The sequence below is a fragment of the Schistocerca gregaria genome, chromosome 1 (assembly GCF_023897955.1).
Source record: "Schistocerca gregaria isolate iqSchGreg1 chromosome 1, iqSchGreg1.2, whole genome shotgun sequence".
Classification (NCBI taxonomy): domain Eukaryota; kingdom Metazoa; phylum Arthropoda; class Insecta; order Orthoptera; family Acrididae; genus Schistocerca; species Schistocerca gregaria.
The window spans coordinates 384,072,342-384,094,596 of NC_064920.1; the positions used below are offsets into that span (position 1 = coordinate 384,072,342).

Here is a 22,255-nt window from a genome sequence, read left to right on the forward strand (position 1 = left end):
GACTGATCTTCGCCTCTTTTTGTTCCGATTCTCCATTGATAACCCTTTGTTTAGAATGTTGTTTGGTCTCACGAGTATACTAATGTATCCATGCTTCATCCACAGTGACGAAACGACACTTCAAAGTCCTGTGGATTCTTCATGAAAGCTGCAAATCATGCTTGCAACATTTCACATGATTCCGTTTTTGGTCAAGCATGAGCAATCGCGGAACCCATCTTGCGGATAGCTTTCTCATGTCCAAATGTTTATGCAAAATATTATGTACCCGCTCATTCGAATGCCCACAGCAACAGCAATCTCACGCACCTTAACTCTTCTGTCATCCATCGCCATATCATGGGTTTTATCAGGGTTTTATCTGGAGTCGTAACCTCCACAGGGCGTCCAGAACGTTCAATATCACTTGTGTCCATATGGCTACTCCTAAAATTTTGAAACCACTTATAAACTGTTCTAATCGAAGGTGCAGAGTCACCGTAATGTTTAGCAAGCTTCCCTTTAATCTCCTAAGGCGCTTTGCCTTTCATAAAATAATGTTTAATCACCACACGAAATTCTTTTTCGTCCATTTTTTGACAATCACTCGACTTCCTTGATTCACACGAATGCCAGACACAAAGAAATAGATCAATATGGCTGAAACATCGTGTGCATTCTTTCCAAAGGTGCTACTAACTAAACATGACCTCGATACGCACCAGTGGTGCCCTCTCTCGGACTTTGCACGGACTTTTCAAACGCCCCTCTTATTTGTATTGTTGTAACTCAATTCTTTCTTCGGAAACCAAACTCTATATGAAGAAATGAACTTCAAAGACAAGCAGTTTATAAAATATTTTGGGCAGTTAAATGTGTCTTTCAAGAAGTGCACGGTCAAGAGTGGTGACATGAACATGCGTGTGCAAGAAATAATTTATGAATATTGTGGCTCACAACGTTTGATACATGGACAAGTGAACTATAGTTGTTCGAGCAGTTACTCACCTCATCGACAGATGCTGTTGGTCAGGGTTCTCTCACTGAAAATGCGAGTTCGACGGGTAGTAATGACACCCGGGCCATAAAAATTGAGTTCTTCTGCCACAGCGTCGGATTTTGCAACAATAAGCACACACTCATTGCACCCAGAATGAAGACAAACGCCACAGCAATTCTTCGATACGTGGCACTCAAATGAAAGTGTGACACTCAATGGGACATCAACACCAAGAAAACGAGTGCACGCACGTGCAACAGTAGCATATAGCATTTGGACCATTGGCACCTAGTTCTTGCCGCCAAATTAGTCAGTGCGCCAGCGCGAAACCCGACACTGAGAATGGAGCAAACTGGACATTATTGTTAACCCGCTAAATTTTAATATGTAATGGACTCACATATTATGTATATAATACTTTTATAGCGTAAGCTGACATATCCATTCCATTGAATAAAAAAGAAGGTGACAACAAAGGGCATCGATAAATAAATAAAAATAGAAACACTGTACGGCTCCATAACACCATGTGAACGTATAGTGTGGGGGCGGTTGTGTAGATACATGATGAAGGACCCCCAGCATACCGTAAAGTTAATATTTATTTAAGAATAAAATAAAAATGAAACACCGATTGAGCGTAAGAGTTGTCAGAGACGTTAATTGTGAATGCGCGGTGGGGCGCAGACAAATGAATGGACTTTCATTCAATTATTTGTATACGATTTTGTTTTTTAGACATTCTCAGTCTGGCTCTCTCGTATGTAGAAGTTTAGTCACTGGTGTTTCCTAGAGTCGGCTGCCTGCATCTACAATTGAAATGGAGAAAAGGAAGTCCACGATCATATTTTCGTAAGATAAACAGATGTAAAAAATTCCAGAAGATCGACACAGAAAAAGAAACGACGCAAGGTAAAGTGAATGAACAATAGCACAATTTTGTACATGCACAACATTTCATAATAACACATTTGTACTAATATTCTCTCTTCATTGCAAGCAAAAGGACAATTACCAATCAATTTCTTTTATTGCTTTCCTTTAAATTTTTAAATTTTTTTTTATTAAATTACACAGCGTATGATGTGTATACAAAATAAGTTTATCTGCAGCTTCAGATGGAATGCATACACACCAGGATCTCTCCAGTACGACAAAATGTCATTGTGCAAGGCTTAATATTGTTTCAAACTGTCTGTGGTCTTCTGTTTTTACTGTATTCTCATCTTGTACCTATGTGGATTTGCTTCATTTAATTCTTTCATGTTTCTGCATATGCCAATATAGTATTGTCTGCAGTGTTTGTCTTCCACGAGTAAAATGCGACAATCTGTTACGTAATCTTGCGTTTCTGCAATTTCAGTTACACCTTGTGGTTGTCTGAATAATGCGCCAGCTACAATGTTCTGTTTTCCTACTAAATGATTTACTTCAAACGTAAGGCTAATGCCTAACGTGCTAAGTGCGGGTGTAACAATTTGCACGACATCGAAAAACTGAAAGCTTGGTGATCAGTATATACTTTAATGTTTTCATCATAAATGTAGAACTTTTTGAATGTCCACACATTCGTTAGAGTTTCTAATTCTGTCGCTGAATAAGAATGCTTGTATTCCTTGAGTGTCCTACTTGCAAAGGTAAACACTTTTACTTCATACTTATCTTGTTCTTCATCGATCGGAAACAGACACAAACCCAAATCTATTTTTGAAGTACTTGTAGCGACAAAAAAATCTTTGCTCATTCCACGATGATACAAGGCACCCGAAAAAACTAATGCTTCTGTGATTGCTTCAAAATCATTAGTACATTCCTTTATTCAAAGGGATGAAGGGGTCTTTTTACATAAATGTAGTAATGCTGTACTGTTTAATAATGGATCTGGAACCAAATGTCAAGAGTAAGAGCCAAGTCCAAAAAGAGGCCTGTAACTGCTCCTTTGTATCTGGGTATGGGAAATTCTTGATTGCGCTATTTTATCAGAACCTAGTCATATTCCATGCGAGGATATTATATGTACTAGAAATTTCATCTCCTCTCTTTCAAACTTAGATTTTTGTAAATTTGCTGTGACATCTCTCTGCAAAAATTTCTCTTAGTGTCCTTTCTACGCATACTTTGTAGATTCTGGTGCTAATTTAACCTCCTAGTATGAATTTATTAAACCAGAACTTGTGAGGTATTCGACACCATGGAATTTCAGGTAATTGCTCATCAAGATTTTCAGGACTTGTGCGTACAGTTACAATTATTTTATTTAGGGCTCTTACGTCTAATATGAGATACTTCCATTAGGTTTGGTTACCACTAACAGTGAACTGTAGTATGGTGTTACAGACGGTTCAATAATATTCCATTCTGGTATTTGCCTAATCTCATCTCTCATTCATTGCTGCTCTCTTTGACCAGAGGATCATACAGGTATTGAGGCAAAACACATCATAGGAACAAATTTCCATTCTGTAAACAGAGTTTTAATGACATGCGGATTTCGTGTAAATACCGGAAGAAATCATATAACTTACCTTGATGTTTCCTTCTAATTGTAGAGTCAAACATTTAATTGGCTACAAGAAGCTTTAGATACACTGAAGCGCCAAAGAAACTGGTATAGGGATGCCTATTCAAATACAAAGACATGTAAACAGGCAGAATACGGCGTTTCGGTCGCCAAAGTCTATATAAGACCATAAATGTCTGGCGCAGTTGTTACTCGGAGATCGGTTACTGCTGCTACAATGACAGTTCATCAAGATCTAAGTAAGTTTCAGAATCCGATAAAACATGCGGCAGGAAAAAGATCCTGCAAAAACGTGTCCAAAGACGACTGAAGAGAACCGTTCCTCAAATTGCTGCAGATTTCAATGCTGGGCCATCAACAAGTGTCAGTGTGCGAACTATTCAACAAAACATCATCAATATGGGCTTTCGGAGCCAAAGTCCGACTCGTTTACCCTTGATGACTGCACGACACAAAGTTTTATGCCTCACCTCGGCCCCTCAACTCCGATGTTGGATTGTTTATGACTGGAGACATGTTGCCTGGTTGGACGAGTCGCGTTTCAAATTGTATCGAACGGATGGACGTGTAAGGGTATCGAGATAACCTCATGAATCCATGGACCCTGCACGTCAACAGGGAGTGTTCAAACTGATGGAGGCTCTGTAATGGTGTGGTCCGTGTGCTGTTGGAGTAATGTGGGACCCTTGATACGTCTAGATACGACTCTGACAGGTGCCACGTATGTAAGCATCATGTCTGATCACCTGCATCCATTCAAGTCCATTGTGCATTCAGACGGACTTGGGCAATTCCAGCAAGACAATGCGACACCCCACACATCCAGAATTGCTACAGAATGGCTCCAGGAACACTCTTCTGAGTTTAAACACTTTCGCTGCCTACCAAACTTCCCAGACATGAACATTATTGAGCATATCTGGGTTGTCTTGCAACGTTCTGTTCAGAAGAGATCTCCACTCCCTCGTACTCCTACGGATTTACGAACAGCCCTGCAGGATTCGTGGCGTCAGTTCCCATTCAGCACTACTTCAGACATTAGTTGAGTCCACGCCACGTCGTGTTGCGACACTTCTGCGTGCTCGCGTGAACCCTACACGACATTAGATTGGTGTATCAATTTCTTTGGGTCTCCAGTGTATTTCGTCTTTTTTCCGGCTGCCGCCATTGCCTAAAAATAGTATACGATAGCTCCAGCAGTATTTGCTATGATTTAACTTTTATCTATGAAGATTTACTCCAATCTTATAGCCGCTGACTGTCAAGAAACAATTTCCTAAGGTGAAATCAATTATTGCATCTTTTTCTGTCAGAGAATATACACCTATCAGGCAGTCAGTAACTAAATGATCAATTACTAGGAATGGGTTTCCATTGCTCCACCTAGCTCAGTTGTCACAAGAATCTCCATCCTATCCCCGTGTGACTCAACGCCAACTGCACTCACGATTAGGCATTTCTAGACAGGAAAGTGTGAAATAGGCCTGCTTCCCTTTTGTTTTATCGTTTCCAACCAAAATCCTGTATCCTGTCCGTGACATTCTCTTTCCTATTTCGCAGTAATACTGGACGTTTTGCTCTTGGTTGAACTTTCTCGGCGTACTCCGTTAATCCTATCTGGCAATGATCCCAGACTGCGCAGCAATACTCCAAATCAGGATGGACAAGTGTAGTGTAGGCAATCTCTTTAGTAGATCTGTTAAATTTTCTAAGTGTTATGCCAGTAAAACTCGGTCTTTGGTTTGCCTTCCCAACAACATTTTCGACGTGTTCTTTCCAGGTTAAATTGTTCGTAATTGTAATCCCTAGGTAGTTAATCGAATTTACGGCCTTTAGATTAGACTAATTTACTGTGTAACCAAAGTTAACGGATTCCGTTTAGCAATCATGTGGAAGACCTCACATTTTTCATTATTTAGGGTCACTTGCCAATTTTTGTACCATTCAGATATCTTTTCTAAATCGTTTTGCAGTTTTTTTTATCTTCTGATTACTTTACTAGATGGCTGCTCAGATTGTCTCTTAAATCATTTATATAGATAAGGAACAGCGGAGGTCTTATAACACTACCTTGGGGTATGCCAGAAATCACTTTTGTTTTACTCGATGACTTTCTGTCAGTTACTACGAACTGTGACCTCTCTGATACGAAATCACTAATCCAGTCATTTACAGGCAATTTCATTAAAAGCCGCTTGTGTGGTACAGTTTTAAAAGCCTTTTGGAAATCTAGAAATACGGAATCAATTTGAAGTCCCTTGTTAATAGCACTCAACATTAAAAGTATGCAAATAGATATATGTGTTTCACTGTTTCACAAGAACGATGTTTTCTAGATCCGTGTTGAATGTGTGGCAATAGACCGTTCTCTTTGAGGTAACTCATAGGTTGATTTGGGGGAGGGGACCAAAAAGCGAGAGCGGGAAAGATGGGGAAAGAAGTCGGTCGTGCCCTTTCTAAGGAACCATCCCGGCATTTGCCTGAAGCGATTTAGGAAAACCAGGGAAAACCTAAATGAGGATGGCCGGACGCGGGTTTGAACCGTCGTCCACCCGAATGCGAGTCCAGTGTGCTAACCACTGCGCCACTTCGCTCGGTTTCCAGGTAATTCATAATATTCGAACACAATATACGTTCCAGAATCCTCGTGCATAACGACGTTAATGATATGGGCCTGTAATTTATTGGATTACTTCTACTACCTTTCTTGGATACTGGTGTGACCTGTGAAACTTCCAGTTTTTGGGTACAGATCTTTCGTCGAGCGAGCAATTGTGTATGATTATTAAGTATGGAGCTACTACATCAGTATACTCTGAAAGAAACCTTAGTGGTATACAGTCTGGACTAGGAGGCTGGCTTTTATTAAGTGATTTAAGTTGTTCCACTATTCCGAGGATATCTACTTCTAAGTTACTCATGTTGGCAGCTGTTCTTGATTAGAATTTTGGAATGTTTACTTCATCTTCTTTGGTAAGAATGGACATCACAAATTAATAATGAAATCACGCCAATGGCGAACTGGTGCTACATCGAAGCGTTGAGTATTCCTTGTTAGAAATGTGGAAAAATGAAACTTGTAATACAATGAATAATGAAATTAAAATTTTTGACTGGACGATTAATAATAAAACTATTAAGTAACTCAAAATAAGTTAGTATATTGTGCAATCACTACAGCTATAGTCCACAATGCTTACATTACGTAGGTTGAAAGCAGAAAGACAAGTGCAAAGAGCCAGGCATCTCCTAGTTGCTCTAAAAAAAAATATATAAAAAAATTGGCTGTACCTTCTTTTATTACTTTGATAGGCTAACAACTATTAACAACGACACTAAAGGGTTATTACAGTAAGAAGACAGGCATTTTTTTTTTCATTTGCTCGCCATATGTTCAATGAAGATGAATTTCTCCCATCCTCTGTTCCCTAGGCCTCTACGTAAAAGACTGGAAACAGACAAAGCATCTCACAAAGTCCTTATACCTGAAACTGGCGTTTGACATCCATCAAATTTTGATAGTCAAACACTATGTACGGTGACGAGTTCTTCACAACCATAAGAAAGATCTGCATCCCCTCTCTGCAGGGGGTATACGAGGTTCCCAACGGCTAAACGAAGGAAAACGTAGACTCATCATGACCTAAAAGAAAAATAAGGATTGCAATAGGCATGCTAGGAAGGAATGGACTACAAATGAAACGAAAACCAAAGGGCATTAAGAGACCTAAACCAAAATGAGCATTATTCCTAGATGGTGACAATGATTCTGACGAAAATGAATGAGTTTTTCAAGATTCTTAAGTGCTGAGAACTGTAATTTGTAATACCTGTTTCCAGAGCCAGAATTTGTTAACTCCGAATACTTAGAGTGCTCATCCATCTCAGATGATTTTGTTTTAGTAAAGTTAGAGGAAAAAGAAAATATACATATTGTAGGAAAAATCCTTGCAATTGTAGGAGTGTGGTCTGAGTGTGAAGTGACATTTATCAGGAAAAATTTACTCGGTCGAAATGATAAACACATACTCTATGGTCCATGAGATTATTAGATAGGACTGACGGTGGTTGTAATGTTGAATTCAATTGCAGCTAGATGCATGCTGTTGCTTGAGGTGGAGAAGATGAGCATTTGTTTTTGGTCAGGCAAGGGAGCCCAGTAGGAGGGCGCCGTGGCTTCCTCTCCCTGAAGCCAGGTCAAAAAAATAAAAAACGAAGCATTTCTCACAATTTATTTCGCAGAGTTCCAAAGGAATGTGAGAGCGGCGATTGTTGCTGGATGAGTCGAAGCACAGCTCACTGATTCGGCAGGAGACGTCATATTCTACCCAGCTGCCTCTCAGATCGGTATCAATTTGACCAGCGAAAACATTTCGTGAAAGTTTTGCTAGTAGGCAGACACTGGCTGACAGAGAATGGTGTAGCATTTCTTTTAGGTCACTTAAATGCTCTGGATCACGCGGCTTCCCTCACATGCAAAATAACAGTGTGTTGATTGGATTGGGGCCTGAGACGTCGGAAATGTCACAGTGGATGCCTGCCGATGTACTGGCATTGGAGAAAAGGTTTTTTCCTATCTCTGATGGAGGGAGCCAGTATGGTATACGAACAACTGCACAATAGGTGGAGGAGTGTTTTTCGAGTTTTCAGTTGGCGGTGGATAGTGTGAGAAGCACGGGATTCGGTGCCGAACCACAGAGGAATGCGGACGAGATTTGGCCCCGTCCTCCAGAGGAGATTTGATTTTTCTTGGACTCGGAGTATAGGTGCGAAGGTGTATCCAACTGAGAGGAGGTGACGGAATTCTCCACCAAATTCGAGGCCGATTTACACTGGGCATTGCACCTCGAGTTTTCTACACGTAAAGAGTGCGCATTTCAGAGCACGGCACTAGGAATCTTTAGAGTGAAATTCTCTTACTCAATTGTGCGGCCACACAGCAGCAGTTGAACGATTCAGATGCATCATGGTAGTTTGATTCCAGTTTCAGTTCACAATCACTGTTGTTCGTATTAATCACAGTCAGATTGCGCTATCCATTTGAAGTCACAATTATAGTTGAGTCATCGCCCTTGGTTCAACTTTTTCAGTCGCCAATCAGATCTTTTTACTCTAGAAGCAAATGTGAGTATGAAATCTTATGGGACTTAACTGCTAAGGTCATCAGTACTAAGCTTACACGTTACTTAACCTAAATTATCCTAAGGACGAACACACACACCCATGCCCAAGGAAGGGAAAAAAATGGTCAAATGTGTGTGAAATCTTATGGGACTTAAGTGCTAAGATCATCAGTCAATAAGCTTTCACACTCCTTAACCTAAATTATCCTAAGGACAAGCACACACAGCCATGCCCGAGGGAGGATTCGAACCTCAGCCGGGACCAGCCGTGCAAGCCATGACTATAGTGCCTTCAGACCGCTCGGCTAATCCCGCGCGGCCCCGAGGGAGGATTCGAACCTCCGCCGGGACAAGCCGGGTAGGCCCTGACTGCAGTGAGTTCAGACCACTCGGCTAATCCTGCGCGGCCCCGAGGGAGGATTCGAATCTCCGCCGGGACCAGCCGTGCAAGCCATGACTGCAGTGCCTTTAGACCACTCGGCTAATCCCACGCAGCCCCGATTCGAACCTCCGCCGGGACCAGCCGCGTCAGACATGACTGGAATGCCTTCAGACCGCTCGGATAATCCCGCACGGCCGCGAGGGAGGATTCGAACCTCCGTCAGGACCAGCCACATAGGCCATGACTGCAATGCCTCCAGACCACTCGGATAATCCCACGCGGCCCCGAGGGAGGATTCGAACCTCCTTCGGGACCAGCCGTGCAAGCCATGACTGCAGTGCCTTTAGACCACTCGGCTAATCCCGAGCAGCCCCGAGGGAGGTTTCGAAACTCTGCCAGGACCAGCCGTGCAAAGCCATGACTGCAGTGCCTTCAGACCACTCAGCTAATACCACACAGCCTCAAGGGATGATGCGAACCTCCGCCAGGACCAGCCATGCAAGCTATGACTGCAGCACCTTCAGACCACTCGGCTAATCATGCACGGCCCCGAGGGAGGATTCGAACCTCAGCCGGGATCTGAGGGAGGATTCGAACCTCCGCCTTGACCAGCCATGCAAGCCATGACTTTAGTGCCTTGAGACCGCTCGGCTAATCCCGCATGGACCCGAGGGAGGATTCGAAACCTCGTCGGGACCAGCCGTGCAGGCCATGATTGTAGTGCCTTCAGACCACTCGGCTAATCCCGCGCTGCCCCGAGGGAGGATTCGAACCTCCGCCGGGACCAGCCGTGCAAGCCATGACTGTAGTGCCTTCAGACCGCTCGACTAATCCCCCAAGGCCCCGAGGGAGGATTCAAACCCTTGCCAGGACCAGCCACGCAGGCCATGACTGCAGTGCCTTCAAACCGCTCGGATAATCCCATGCGGCTTTTTAATCTATGAACATAAATTAGCAGTAATGTATTATATTGACCTATATTCCATTTGACTCATGTTTTTATGAATAATTCTGTCGTGATATTTGCATCCCAAGGTTCCATCATCACCTTTTATTCATGTTAATTACTTACATGGAAGATAATAGGAGTAGTTTTACAATCAGGAATACAATGTGTCATCTCCAGTTTCCCTACACAGGGCCGCATTTTACAACCACTTGCTTGAAAATCCATGTGTATAATTTTGATAGCAGTGTCACTGATATGGTGGCTTTGTGTCTTTGAGTTACTGACACAGGCTCATTAGAGGCATCCAAATGCCTGTCCACCGGAGAGACATGTTGTAAGTGGCGCACCAAAAAGTGAAACCAAATGCACCAGAAAGAACTTAAGTGTTTGTGGAAAGAAGCTAAGCTGAAGTTCATACAAGAATTCTCGTAGTGATCATTTAAATGAAGAGACTGAAATGCTACATAATCATAGGGTTCAAAGGAAAGCACCAAGAATGTTGTCTTTCATATGCAGAGTAAGCAATGTTTTAATGATATTTAATGTACCGGGTGATCAGAAAGTCAGTATAAATTTTAAAACTGAATAAATCACAGAATAATGTAGATAGAGAGGTACAAATTGACACACATGCTTGGAATGACTTGGGGTGTTATTAGAACCAAAAAGATTCAAAAGTTCAAAAAAGTCCGACAGATGGCGCTTCAGCTGATTGGAATAGCAATAATTAGCATAACAAAGTAAGAGAAAGCAAAGATGATGTTCTTTACAGGAAATGCTGAACATGTCCATCATCATTCCTCAACAATAGCTGTAGTCGAGGAATAATGTTGTGAACGGCACTCTAAAGCATGTCTGGAGTTATGGTGAGGCATTGGCGTCGGATGTTGTCTTTCAGCATTCCTAGAGATGTTGGTCGATCACAATACACTTGCAACTTTAGGTAACCCCAAAGCCAATAATCGCACGGACTGAGGTCTGGGGACATGGGAGACCAAGCATGACGAAACTGGCAGCTGAGCACACGATCATCACCAAACGACGTGCGCAAGAGATCTTTCACATGTCTAGCAATATGGGGTGGAGCGCCACCCTGCATAAACATTGTACGTTCCAGCAGGTGATTATCAGCCAGGCTGGGGATCATGCGATTCTGTAACATATTGGCGTACCTCTCAGCCGTCATGGTAGCAGTTACAAACCCAGAATCACGCATTTCCTCGAAGAAAAAAGGCCCAATAACAATAGATGTGGTAACTCCAACCTATACCGTGACTTTCTCGTCGTGCAATGAAGTTTCCACGACAGTTCTAGGATTTTTGGTACCCCAAATTCTGCAGTTGTGGCCGTTGACAGACCCTCGGATCGTGAAATGAGCTTCGTCGGTCCACAACACGTTACTCAACCAATCGTCATCATCCGCCATCTTTTGCAACGCCCACACCGCAAATGCCCTCCGTTTCACTAAATCGCCAGGTAACAGTTCATGATGCCAATGGATTTTGTATGGATAGCATCGGAGGATACGTCTAAGTGCCAACCAAACAGTAGTGTATGCAATGCCGGTGTGACATGCGACTGCATGAGCGCTGACTTCCCCATGGATAGACGAACCCGCTGCAGTCTCCATTTCTTCCTGAACTCTCTCAGCAGCGTTATGACTTGTGCTCGGTCAGCTACTATGGGGTCTATAGTCTAACCAACCTGTGGCTTCGAACTTCGAAATCATTCTCACCCGTTCGAATCCCCTTCCTATGGCGATAGGATCATAACGATGAACTAGCAAATTCCCCATTCTGATAATATAGCTTCACTAAAAGCGCCTTTTCAGGTAACATCAACATGCTGTGACTGCTGGCGCATCTGATTTTCTCTCTCATTACAGCTTCTTTTATACACGATTGTCATGCGCAGTCACTGACGTTTTGCTGTCCTGCGCCATCTGTCGGACATTTTGTGAATTTTTTTTTTGTTCTCTAAAAACTCCATGTCATTCCAAGCATGTGTGTCAATTTTTACTTCTCTATCTACATTATTCCGTGGTTTATTAAGTTTTCAAATTTATACTGACTTTTTGATCACCTGGTATATAATATACAGGGTGTTTAACCTAAATTTAAAATTGGCCATATTTCTGGAATGACAATAGATGTTGTCAAACGACTTTCATGAGTATGATTGTATGGCAGGGCCTCACAAAAGTAAATACTATGAGACTGTGTACAACTATTGGTTTCAATCTAAACTTACGTTTTTTTAAATGTTCACCCCCTTACTACTCCATACGCAATCAATAACACTGGAATTCACATTGATAATGGTGGTGGTCGCATCGCAATACGTCAACTTCATTCCGAGAAATTGGAACTTAAAAAGGCGTGTGAAATGAATGAAACACACCACTATTGCACTTCCCACAAAGCAAGCATGATCTGCACTTTGCTCGTAATTGTGAAGTGATTGATGTACATATTCTTACTTTCACTCTTATAATGAGAGCTGGAAAAAGGGATTCCCACCACAAACGTTGGTATGTACATAACAGGGTTCCTCATATTATGTTGCATTTGCATACATACAGACTATGGAACAGTACCGCCCAGTGTAGCCTCCCCATTCAACTCTTTTTACAGGAACAGGCAGCAGTTGGTGCCGTGTGTGGGAACAGCTCACTATGAAGCAGGTTGTTCTGTGTGGAACTACATACTGGCACATGACACCGGTGTGCTGTACACCATAATTGCTATCATTGCTGTAATTGTGATATAAATTTGCGTTTCCATCCATTCTAGGCATTCGACATGGTATTCACAAGTGAGGAAATGGTTAACATGATATTACTGTATGTAGAATATCACCAAAATGGCACATGTGTGGCACAGGTATGTACCCAGTAGTAGCCTAACAGACTCATCCGACCTGCCATACCTATATGAATACTGTTAGAAAGCTTCGCATGACTGGGCGGTTGTCTCCAGGAATGTGGATATGGAGCAGAGGTGTAACACATGAAGCAGCAGAGATAGCTGTTGTGGGAGCCATTGCAATACACCTCATCCAGGTATTTGTGAAATGGAGAGAGGGACGGAAAACTCTTGAACGAGTGTGATGCGTATTCTGCAAAGGAATAGATACCACCCATATCACATGGTGCTCCATCAAGGCTTCCATGGCAACGACATTCACACTTGCCTGGAGTATGTCAGTGGGTTCTGCAGCAACGCCATGACTTTATGCATAGGGTACAGTTTGCCAGTGAGGCCATGCTTACAAAAGATGGGAATGTCAACTTACGCAATATGCACTACTGGTCACCAGGAAACCCACACTGGATTCACCGGATTGAACATCAACGTCAGTGGAGTGTCAGTGTATGATGTGATATTGTAGGACACCTCATCATTGACCCATATTACATTGATGGCACTCTTAATGAGTGGGAGAATGAGCGCTTCCTGCAATGTTCCTTACCTGAACTGATGGACGACCTACTCCTTCATCTGTGTCAAATAATTTGGTATCGAACATGATGGATGCCCTACGTATAATGCCATGGTGGTACAACAGCTGCTAAACCGACAATTCCCACATCAATGGATTCGAAGGGGTAGTCCCATTCATGGATTTCTAGCATGGATGCTGGGCCTAATCCTCTTTTTCGGGGGAATGTGAAAGATGTGCTGTATCAGCACGTCCCAACAACAATGGCCAACATGAAAGACCATATTACAGCTGCTTGCACTGCAATAACAGCACAGACGCTTACAGCCATGAGTGGATCTTTGCTGGAGCATAGACAGCAGTATTGCCAATCAAATGGCGATCTCTTTGAACATATGTTGTAGTGTTTCGGGTGTGAGACATGTGATTATATATCAGCATACATTCTGTGTCTTGTGAAGAGAATGTATGTTTGTTTTGTTAGTACTACTCTGTGTTTATGTATGTGTTGCACCATCTGCAACAATTCAATTGTGTCGCAGTCATTAAAGATGTTCAGTGACATGTCTTGTACGTGGCATGTACCACTGTGTAACTGATGTACAACTACAATCAGACAGCATGTATCCTTCTGTGCGAAGCTTTGCTAGTCATTAATTTTGTTCATTCTGGTTGGTGGTTATCGGTATTTCGTTAACGTCTGTTGTAGTACAGTCGAAAAGTTCAAAAAGCACGTACCAGTAAACTGCGTCCTTGTTTTCATTGTGGTTGACTGGACATTCATATGTTTCGCAGGCCGCGTACTATCAGTGTACATAACAATATGTAAGTACAGCATTTTTTTGATCGTAGTATGACAGTCACATCGCAGTTATGCAGAACGTATGTTCATGCTTGCACTACAGAAGAGCATTATCGTTGTGTTTCATTCTTTCATGCATTTCAGTTTCTTGGGATGTAATTGATGTATTGCGATGCAACCAACGCCATTATTATTGTGATTTGTCATGTTACTGATTGCGTATGGAATAGTGGGGGTGTCCATTAAAAAAACATAAATTTCGTTGAAACCAATATCTGCATACGTCTTAGAATGTCTCATAGTATTTACTTTCGTGAGCCCCTGCTGTACATTCATACCCGTGAAAACAGTTTGTCAATATCTATCGTGGTTCCAGAGATATTGGCAATGAAAAGTTTAGGTGGGACCCACTGTATAAAAGGTCAATTTGTTTAGAGATCAATCATAACGATTAATACTATTTTTGCGAAGCCTATTTGCCTTTCTTGTTCAGCCCAAATACTGCTCAGGGTGGCATGTTTAAAATATGGTGTTTTTAATCACAGGTTAAGAACGTTGTTTAATGTACTTTCTAAATCTATATACCATGTTTTTTCTGTGAAATCAGAGATGAAAATCATAACTATCTTTAAGGTGCACTATTAACAGGTTAATTAAATTAATTGTCTTGAAAGTCCCTCAAAGAAAGAGAATATTCATTATTATAATGGATCACGGTTTCAGTAATCAGGTTATTTAAGAAGGGCAGGTGGTTGGCCCACCGCTTCCGCTTACCTTGGTGGGCCTGCCACCTTATTGCCCACGCACTGACGATTTTCCAGATTTTCGGCATTTTGGCTTGGCATTTCCTCCTCACCCCTACACGTGGCTTAAACGCCAGCATCGCTTAAATGGGGGAAATTGGAAGGAAAAGAAAAAGGATGGGCTAGGGATAGGAAAAGGATAAGAGACAGGTTTTCGATAGGTCGTTGTGGGACACACTTGGTCTGGCTTCTCCTCTACGGGCTGTCCGGCATGGGTGACCCTGCTGGTAGCCACGCTACAGCCGACATAGCCCTCCAACACTTAAGTGTTACAAAATTAAACGCAAGCAGTCTCACATTTTTTTATTTTGATTTTTTTAAAGAAAGAAGATGCTATAAAACATAATTAAACCACTATGCACATAATGAAGCAAATTATATGTTATTACAATAGAACAACAAGCTAACAAATTTTTATTTTTAAAAATGAAAGATGATGGTATAAAATATAAATGTATCACTTTGCACGAACTTAAGCACATTATACTTTTTTATAGAATATTACGCTCACTTGTTTTAAGTCATATTTGTTTCTTAGGCTTTGTTACTCACTTTCCATTTCTGCCCTAGTGTTTGTTACATTCCATTAAATGCGGTTCTATTGACGATATGTATTATGCAATCATCTCTTGCTTTAACATAATGAATGTATCTGAATTAATTTTCAGTGATATTCTTGTAATTTACTCATAATTCGAATTACAGTACTTCAATCAGGATAAATTTAATTGTGCAGGAGACTTTCCTCTGGAATAACATTTTAAATAAGTAACTTCTATACCACTTTCATAAATTTCAAATATTATTCGTGTTTGAGATATTTATTCGTCTGTCTTTCTTTCCGAATGTTTCGATTTGAATTACTTCCACAATGACAAGTTGGGTATATCCTATCGAGTTCGTTAATGAAGCACTCCATAGATGGCGTTGAATCGAAGCACATGGTTCAACTGGCAGTTAAAGTATGTGCTCTGGATCTGTTTCCATGCCAACTATAAGACGCGCTGAAATTTAAATATTATTTTCTAAACTATAAAATATCTATAGAAGTCAATGAATTAGTCATCTGAAAGACTTGTTACGTCCTAGAAAAGAAGAGCGTATGGACATCGACATGGTTGCGTCTGTTCTGGATTAGAAGACAACGCAGAAATTACGGTTTTCTTTTGATTAGAGGACCAAGTTTCTGAACTGGAAACTACTTTATATGACCTAAGTACCAATTTCTAAGCATATATTGGGTGCAACATTTAAAAATTTGGGAGTTGCATCCCTTTTTCCGAGAAGGATGTAAAAGTAGAAACACTGCTCTGCTATTCACAGAATGCAATCATAAGATATTTTACCCTCTTATTGCTCCTTTTTTGGAAATAATATAAACAAAGAGTTATATGTGTCACGACAATTTTCGATGCAGTTTGCGAAATAACCGTGTTGACAGTTCATTGCGCGCTGCGGCAGAAACGCCATCGCACGCAAATGTGAGACAAAGGACTGAAACATTATGCTTACCTTTGTTTGTTCTTCCTCTGTCGTCTTGAACAGGGGCACTATTGCAGTAAAGTATGATCCGTTATTATTTCGCAAATAATTTGTTGACAAAAATTCCGTCGGACTGTGCAGTGTGACGTCATAGGTCGGTGGTGGAAGAGAGGTAGGAGAGGAAAATGGCGAGTTGTTGCTGTGGGATGTCCAGTGATCCGTTGTAGTAACTGCGTGAACAGAGACATAGACAAAGTGTGTGTTAAATGTAGTTGTCGAAGATAGTGATTTGAAGTGCTGAAGACGACACCATGACAGCAAATATGTATAGAGTTGGAGGTAAGCATATATATATAATGTTTTAAATAGCTAGGCCGGCTACACACTAGACTGCTGGGCGCGCGCATTGATATTGTAGTGCTTTACTCGATTGTTTAAAATGCGTTTCTTGGAGTGAAAATAAACATTTGACTTTTATGTGCACGTTTCACATGTTTGTATTTAACAGTATTACATTCCATATCAGAAATGTTGCTTATTGTTAATTGTTTGGCAAACAAATTTGCACTATTTTTTTCGGATGAGCACATGAATGCTTGGTGTTAGTTTGGAAGGCGTCTAAACATTAATTTGGAAAAATAATTAGGTGCATATAAAATAATTGGAAAATCTACTTAATTTGTAGCTGTTGTACTAAGATAGTATACGGCTAGAGACCACGCCATAATATTTGTTTACATGTCGGGAGGTGTTTGTTTTGATTTGTAATATAATGTGAAGTACTGACAACTAGTAGTGGCTTTGTTATTAGGTATACAGTTATATTAATCGGCTCGTTCCTTTTGCAAAAATGGTTTTGTATCTTTCGACCAGCTTTATTTAAGTGTTCGTCACTTCACCATGTTGTTTGTCAATTAATGCAGCGTTGGTTTCCAATAGTGAGAGATTAATTACAGTTACATGTAGTTATCCAAAATATTACATTAGCTTTCTCCCTTATGAGTTGAATATGAACACATTTTTTGATATATAATTTGTACAAAATTTCAGCCGACTCCTCCTATTAATGTTGAACGCCACACTTTACACTGATTTACGTTTGATATTTGTGAAGAGCTTTGAGAAGAATGGAAATTCTCTTAGGGATGGAGAAGTAATTTGTGAGTCCCTGGTTCAGTCTATCCAGACCATTACTAGAACCACAGATCTGCTTATGTGAAGTACAGTAACCATGCTGCACAAGATCATGAATATCATTACACTTGATTTCTATTGTAATAACAATGATATTACTTACGTGGACCAGTGTGCAAACAGCACAGTTTTGAAATTATGGTGGTTGTATCTTTTGCAAGGGCTCCCCAGATCACCAGTAACTGCCATTTTTGAGATGCCAGAGGGTGTTGCACTATTACTTTGGAATCAATGGCAATTCCCTTTTTTCCCATGAGAGGTTTATCATAGACAAATCCTATGATAAGAAGTAAGGTACTTGCTCTGTAGTGACCACTCATTTTCTTCACTTTGTCACACTTTTATCAAACCCCCCGAGTTTCTTCTTGTACAAGTCTATCTTCTCGAAATATATATGAAGAACACAAAAAATTCTGCATTGTGATGGGCTCTGAAATCTAACCAGTAGTTCATAAGGATGTTTTAATTAAGATTTCCAAAGATATGGTGAAATGTTGCTCTCAGTAAAAGTGTTTGGTGTCATTTATAGTTACAGTACTAGGTTTGGTGAAATAGTAGAAGTTCCTATCATTCATATTGACATCTGGCAGAGGTCAGATGTATCTATTAAATGAATTTAAATAAGGAGAATCATGTAATGTCAATCTGTTGTGCCAAGGAGTGGAAATCAACATGACGTGATGACTGCTTTTCTCCATGCGTTCTGTGGCAAGGAGAATAATAATTGTTTCTTTGTTGAGAACAAAGCATGGTTAGAGTAAACAGGTTCCAAATGACATAGGTTGCCATGGTTACACAGAGATAAAGACGATTCCACAAGAGAGACTAGCAGCAGCAACAATAACAACAACTTAATGTGGCAATTCAGCAGTTGATTTGTGTTTCTTACCAGATGTGAAGGCTGAACATGCCCTTGTTATATACGTATATAACGTCTAGCATATCACCAACTGTTGTCTCAGTCAGGTGCAAGCTTATTAGTATTAATTTTACATCAGAACTGGACTCCATAGCTGAAATTCACATTATAACAAAAGAAACGATTCAATTCCAATGCTTTCTTGCTGGGATAAAACAGATTTGAGTTGCAATCAAACGGGATGCGTGGATGGTTTGTATATTTTACGTAGGTCACTTAGATTCCAAATTAAAATCTTATTTACTTGGAAGCTGAGATTTTCTTTGAAAACTTTACAGTGGAGATAATAATGATAGTTTTGATAACTAACTGTAGGACTGACCTACAATATCAATGTATTTACTCATCGACTGTTTCAAGTCATTTTGCCATGTACATAAAATTGTTGATGCCTCAGTTTCTTTTAAATCTTTTATTTAACTTGGAGCCCATTATTACTGCAATTGTTTAGTGAGGGTTCATTTTATTACTGTGGTTTCACATAGTGATCAGGTAACATGTAGGCCTATTCCAGAGCACACCACACTGTTTGTAGTTTAAGTTACTATTCATTTTGATAGGAGGATTTAATTTTATCTTGGAATTGGTATTGTTCCTGGTGTGCACTGTCAGCCTAGGATGAAGGTTTTTTTTATGTATATTTCTGAAGTGAATGATAGGTTAAAGTAATTAGGGCTGTGAATAATACAAGAAAAATGAGAAATTGCTACCCAACATAAATATAAAATGTTGAGTTGCAGACAGGCCGAAAGCTAAATGTGTATCAGTCTTTTTGTTGATGCTGTCTGCAACTTAGCACATCATGTTTACAGTGAGTAGCAATCTGTCTTCTTCCTTAGATTGTTGTTATTCGGGTATGGAGTTTCCAAAGTAATTATGAGCTTTATTAAACCCTTCTGTCAGAGAGGAACTGTGTAAAACAGTTCCCATTAAAGGAAATAAGTGTTTGTTGGAGGTGTACTGTGATTAAGATGGTTGCATGATGGTCCATAATGGGACCATAGTGTAATTTGCTGATACTTCTGGACAATAAACACATCATTACTATTTAAAGTGTTTTCTCTTACATTATCCTTTTTGGTTCCAGAGGAGTCCAAGTAGGGAAACAAACATGTTGCTCAACACAGAAGAGGAACAACAATGGCCCACATTGATTTTAAAATCTATAGACGTGACTTTGTTTTGTCTTCTTAGATGCACATTAAAACATTTACATCACCACCTTAGGACTAAACACTTGTGCGGCATAATTTGCATTCATAGTGTAAGGGTAGAGACAATTTCCAGAAAAATAATTAATACTTTTTTGGAAATATAGTATCCCATTAGAAATTTTGATGATATTTGTCATCTTCAGAAAGTCTGTTGGAACCATTTGGTCAAACATTTTGCACTTCTGCCATTGTTGTCTTAGCGAATTTATGCCCTCTTTCCTCAGTTAATTTGGTTATTTTACGTAACTTTTCCTTGTAAACTATGATTCAAACCAGTTGTTCTTTACTCCATTAACATCATAAAACTATATTTTTATATTGTAACAGCATTCAGTTAAATAGCGAATATGTCAGTAACTTTTGTATCAGATTTCATAATATTATCTCTGTAGACGTATATGTAGATTTCAATTGCTTCGTAATATCCATGGCTAAAATAATGATATATGCCTGGTGCTTTTTGTAGAAAATTCCTTTTATGGGCAACAAATCTTTGCTAAAGGAAGGGACTGTGTAAAATGTTGTATTATGTAAATGTGTCCTGAACGTTTGATGGTTCATTAGGTTCATATCAGTGCATGATCAGTCTCCGTGTACTCATAAACTCATTTTATGGTGCCATGAGGTATAGTGTGTGTCTGGGTGGTAAAGCTTTAGGCTTCAGATTGTTGGCAAATGAGGGAAAACTGTTTGATAAAAGAATTTTGTACCATATATGTCTTTTAATTAAAATGTCTACTGCACTTGTGAAACGTTATCATAATGCTCTTGATCTTGGTTATGTCTAACTAACCCATTGGCAAGTTCATATTAAGTGTAGAGGCAACTATTTGGAGTTGATTAAGTTAACATTTTCATATCACAGCTGTTGAATGAGGAGATGGGTATTTCTGATTGCCTATTACATGTGCCTATACTTGAATTTCAAGTAAATGGATGTCCCCAAGTCAGACTTATGAGCATTGGTAATGGGTGATTTGTTAGAGAGATGAAGTTCTCATTGTGATAATTTGGAATGTAACAGGGCAGTTTTCCAATCTGCTGCTCTGCAGCAATTTGGTTGTGCAGATTGTCACTTAAAACAGTTAAAGTAGTCATGGCCTGTTTAGTTTGACAGTGAAAACATAAAATGTTGTGGATGGAGTGAAATTAATTAAGTACACACAAAAGATTCGGTAGGCAGGGGATCAAAGATTATGTGATTAGTAGCAATGAAACTTTTAAGGTTTTGTATAGCCGCTGCTCGACATACAAAGCTTAAAAATCCCTACAAGATTTTGTCTGCTTTGTGTGATCAACCCTTGATTATGCTACCTCATAGAATGAATAGTAGCACAAATTTTAAGTGAACAAGTACTATTAAGATGTATAGATTTGTAAAATTGTTATTGTAGTGTGCATTTTCACTCCACGCTAAGGCTGTGCTGTCTTTTCCTGTGTATATGTTGTGCAGGTATCATTTTAAAAATTCTTTTGTCTCTTCCAGATTATGTATATTTCGAGACATCATCTACTTCGCCATATCAAATTAGGAGGATAGAGGAATTAAACAAGGTAAGTTCTGTAAATGATCACTTACTTATAATTTAGGCGTGGAAACAATTCATGCCAATGTGCTTACGCACGCACGTCTGCGCACCCCCCACGTTGACACACAAGCACACAAGTATATATAATCTCCAGCATATGAAGGATGACTCATCATGTATCATCATTAAACATTGTTCGTGTTTCTTTGCTGTGGCATCGTTTGTATGTTGTTAGGCTAACATTTATTTGCCAATAGTGAAAGATGGGTACACCATTACGAATGTTCAGTACATTCAGTCCCCAACAAAATGTGATTGCCACACTCATGTTGTTTGGGATACCAACTGTTTTCTTACTTCACTTGTTATATTAACTGCAAATATACTTGTGGCACTTGTTCTGTTGTACAACCACCTCAGCAATGGAGGATCGGTTTTTGTCAACCAGTTATTGTTAGCTAATAGTGAGTGTATAATTCCCACCCAGCATTCTCTCATGCAATAACTTTACTAGGCTCACAAATTAAAAGCTTTGTACTAATAATCAGTGCTTCGCTTTTAGGTTTGTTATGTTCGAGAGCATAATCTAAATTACCACATATTTCCCTTTTTCTTCTTGAATCTTTTCTTATTCCTTGCCTTCTTCCTCTCTGCCTGTGTCTACTTACATTACTACCCCCATATCATCATTACACTATCTATGTGTCTAATTTTCCTTCTGTGTATTATTTTGGTGATGCATATACTGAGTGATTTATAGTTTTGTGTGGCAGTCCTTAACTTTGTGTACCAGATCTTTAATTTCTAAATCAGCCTGATGCTTTTGATTTTGTTTTAATTCAAAAGGTTTTTATGCTTCGGGACAGACATTACCGCATTAGCTGCTGCTGAACTATTGAATTATTAAGCATGCTCCC

At 40.0% G+C, this 22,255-nt stretch overlaps 1 protein-coding gene across 6 annotated transcripts in view; it reads left to right on the forward strand.

Moving 5' to 3' along the window:
* Nucleotides 1–1,754: 1,754 nt before the first annotated feature.
* The window catches only part of LOC126348550 (metastasis-associated protein MTA3), a 202,181-nt gene continuing 181,680 nt past the window's right edge, over nt 1,755–22,255 (forward strand). For 2 of the 6 annotated variants that reach the window (XM_050002362.1, XM_050002364.1), the window contains exons 1-2: nt 15,828–16,821; nt 21,296–21,363. In XM_050002362.1, coding sequence (XP_049858319.1) covers nt 16,794–16,821; nt 21,296–21,363 — 96 coding nt within the window. In that variant the 5' untranslated portion in view covers nt 15,828–16,793. Of the gene's footprint in view, nt 1,892–15,546; nt 16,822–21,295; nt 21,364–22,255 lie in introns of those variants that run through there. The other 4 variants (XR_007565175.1, XM_050002365.1, XM_050002369.1 and 1 more) reach the window with 3 other exon arrangements.